Source organism: Eptatretus burgeri, chromosome 7 (assembly GCF_056783735.1).
Source record: "Eptatretus burgeri isolate ZD-2024b chromosome 7, Ebu_testis_v1, whole genome shotgun sequence".
NCBI classification, from domain to species: Eukaryota; Metazoa; Chordata; class Myxini; order Myxiniformes; family Myxinidae; genus Eptatretus; species Eptatretus burgeri.
This window is the reverse complement of record NC_140967.1, coordinates 60,128,532-60,131,774: the sequence shown is the minus strand read 5'-3', so window position 1 is coordinate 60,131,774 and position 3,243 is coordinate 60,128,532. Positions and strand designations below refer to the sequence as shown.

At 45.6% G+C, this 3,243-nt stretch overlaps 1 protein-coding gene across 2 annotated transcripts in view; it reads right to left on the bottom strand.

Annotated features, from left to right (window-relative positions):
* COQ9 (coenzyme Q9) overlaps positions 1 to 2,834 on the bottom strand; it is a 20,090-nt gene extending 17,256 nt beyond the window's left edge. For both annotated transcript variants that reach the window (XM_085888689.1, XM_085888690.1), the window contains exon 1: positions 2,675 to 2,834. In XM_085888689.1, coding sequence (XP_085744815.1) covers positions 2,675 to 2,723 — 49 coding nt within the window. In that variant the 5' untranslated portion in view covers positions 2,724 to 2,834. The remainder of the gene's footprint in view (positions 1 to 2,674) is intronic.
* Between the last annotated feature and the right edge of the window lie 409 nt (positions 2,835 to 3,243).

Here is a 3,243-nt window from a genome sequence, read left to right as displayed (position 1 = left end):
GATGGTTTTGACGTCACATTTGGAAGAAGAGTACTGAATATGGAACATCGATAAAGCAGACCACCTGACCAGGTACTTTGTGCCATTTCAACACAGGAAATGAACAAGCTTTTGGACCTCGTGATACATGAAAGCGAAGTAGTTGGATTGAAAGTAAAGTGATGTTTGGTTGGAGTTGAAGGTGAAGATGATGTGCCTGGGCAAATGAAGTGCCAACATTTAACAAAGTGAGCACGATCAAGTATCTGGGAAGCTCAGTTATCAAGGAATCAGATAGTATCGACGACAGGAACGAGAGGCTCGTTTTGTTCGGGAGTGCAACATCATATACTCGGATGAGCTGGGCTTTTTTTGGGGGGGGGGAGTGGGAACATTTGGAACGAGGAGAGAGGATTGTGGTGTTTGAGAACTCATCTTGGGGGAGATGAGAACAAATGAGTGGGTTAAAGATAAATTTGATGTCACCAGTGAGATGGGACTGCTGCAGTCCATTCAGCAAACACCTGGGGAAGTACGGTCACTGAGTGAGACAGGAGAATGACCAAATGAGGGGAACATTAAAGAAGGCTCCGCGGAATGAAAAGCAAAGACAGGAAGGAAAACTGTTAATTGCGACCATCAAGGAACGGATACATGTGATAACAATGGTGAGAGTGAAACAAATGGTGACGGATGTCCGGTGACAAAGCGTGTCGGAGATAGCCTCATAAGGCTACGCCTCAATCAACCAACGGTCCAGAGATGTCCAATTTTAATCCCACAAATAACCATAAATGTTTAAAGCGAAGACACATCCACATGTCTGGCAACAGTGAAAATCAAATTTTGCAAAAACAAAGTGGCCCAATTAAACCTTGGAGCTCGTTAATGAGCCAGCCGGGTTTATAAAACCAGATCAGGTTGGCCAGGTAGACCATCCCACCCTGGCGCTTGTTAATAAGCTCGCTGGATTTATAAAACCAGATCAGGTTGGCCAGGTAGACCATCCCACCCTGGCGCTTGCTCATAAGCTTGCTGGATTTATAAAACCAGATCAGGTTGGCCAGGGAGATCATCCCACCCTGGCGCTTGTTAATGAGCCAGCCAGGTTTATAAAACCAGATCAGGTTGGCCAGGTAGATCATCCCACCCTGATGCTTGTTAATGAGCCAGCGAGGTTTATAAAACCAGATCAGGTTGGCAAGGTAGACCATCCCATCCTGGCGCTTGTTAATAAGCTAGCTGGATTTATAAAACCAGATCAGGTTGGCCAGGTAGACCATCCCACCCTGGCGCTTGCTCATAAGCTTGCTGGATTTATAAAACCAGATCAGGTTGGCCAGGGAGATCATCCCACCCTGGCGCTTGTTAATGAGCCAGCCAGGTTTATAAAACCAGATCAGGTTGGCCAGGTAGATCATCCCACCTTGATGCTTGTTAATGAGCCAGCGAGGTTTATAAAACCAGATCAGGTTGGCCAGGTAGATCATCCCACCTTGATGCTTGTTAATGAGCCAGCGAGGTTTATAAAACCAGATCAGGTTGGCAAGGTAGACCATCCCATCCTGGCGTTTGTTAATAAGCTAGCTGGATTTATAAAACCAGATCAGGTTGACCAGGTAGATCATCCCACCCTGATGCTTGTTAATGAGCCAGCCAGGTTTATAAAACCAGATCAGGTTGGCCAGGTAGATTATCCACCCTGGTGCTTGTTAATAAGCTAGCTGGTTTTATAAAACCAGATCAGGTTGGCCAGGTAGATCATCCCACCCTGATGCTTGTTAATGAGCCAGCCAGGTTTATAAAACCAGATCAGGTTGGCCAGGTAGATTATCCACCCTGGCGCTTGTTAATAAGCTAGCTGGATTTATAAAACCAGGTCACGTTGGCCAGGTTGACCATCCCAACCTGGCGCTTGTTAATAAGCTAGCTGGATCTATAAAACCAGATCAGTTTGGCCAGGTAGATCATCCCACCCTGATGCTCGTTACTAAGCTAACTGGATTTATAAAACCAGGTCAGGTTGGCCAGGTAGATTATCCACCCTGATGCTCGTTAATAAGCCAGCTGGATTTATAAAACCACATCCGGTTGAACAGGTAGATTATCCACCCTGGAGCTCATTAATGAGCCAGCTGGGTTTTTTTGTTTACACAATCCAATAGCGATGTGATAATTTTTCCGAGACGAACTTGAGTTTCTGACGATGAGAATTCCAAGTCCAGTTTCACTAATATCCACAAAACGGAGCTAGATACCGTCCAGGATGTTAAACCACATATTTCGATTTGTCCATTCCAATCAGAGATTAACCAGCTTCATGTGACACGGATCGTGTACAGTGTACAGTGTACAGTGTACAGTGTACAGTGTACAGTGTACAGTGTACATGACACGTACTCGTATATTGGAATACAAACTAGCCATGACGTAGCAGTGAGTACGAATACATCCCGGATAAGAATCGGACATGTCACACAAGACGACCCCACGACCGGGAAGGTCGAAACGTGTTTTCGATGTCAATTCGGGAACAACCGCGTGTTCCGTGTATCACCGGGGATACCGTACAAGGGCCGGATAACCCACGGCACATCCACAACCACCCTCGACGGTTTAAATACAAAACTGCACAACAAACACTGCAAAACGAGAGCGGATCGCAGAGTCAGACTTGTTGGAAAAAAAGACTTACATGATGGACGAGAGAGAAACCGCAGCGCGGCTCGAGCCAGCGCGGCCATGGTTCGTCCCTCTCGCCTTGAGGCCGCGACCTTCAGGAAACTTACTTGTTATCTCCGCACCGAAAACACACCGATCGATTCGTGTTGCCTCAACAAGGAATATTAACAAAAAAAAAAAAAAAAAAAAAAAAAAAAAAAAAATACAAAGGACGTGGCGACCACTTCGATTGGCCGTGACGTCATCGTCGCCCTTTGAACCCCCCACTTTAACGAAATATTACTCATCGTCATCGTCATACTGAGGTAAACGTAGTCCTGTTAAATATTCCCATCATTCAAATCTCGATCAGTCCGTCAATCTCCTCAATGACTCCAAAACCATGAAACCGAGCGGCCCCAAACTTTGCATGCACACCAAGAGAACTCTCTTCAGGCGGTGCATGGATTCATTTAAACCGGTGTTTCTCAAGGTGGGGCGTGAGGATTCAGAATTAATGAATTTAATATGGAATAGGCAAAGCCTAGAAGCGAACGTAGAATTCTTCTTACATTCGCTTCTGACTTTACCTATAACTTGTTG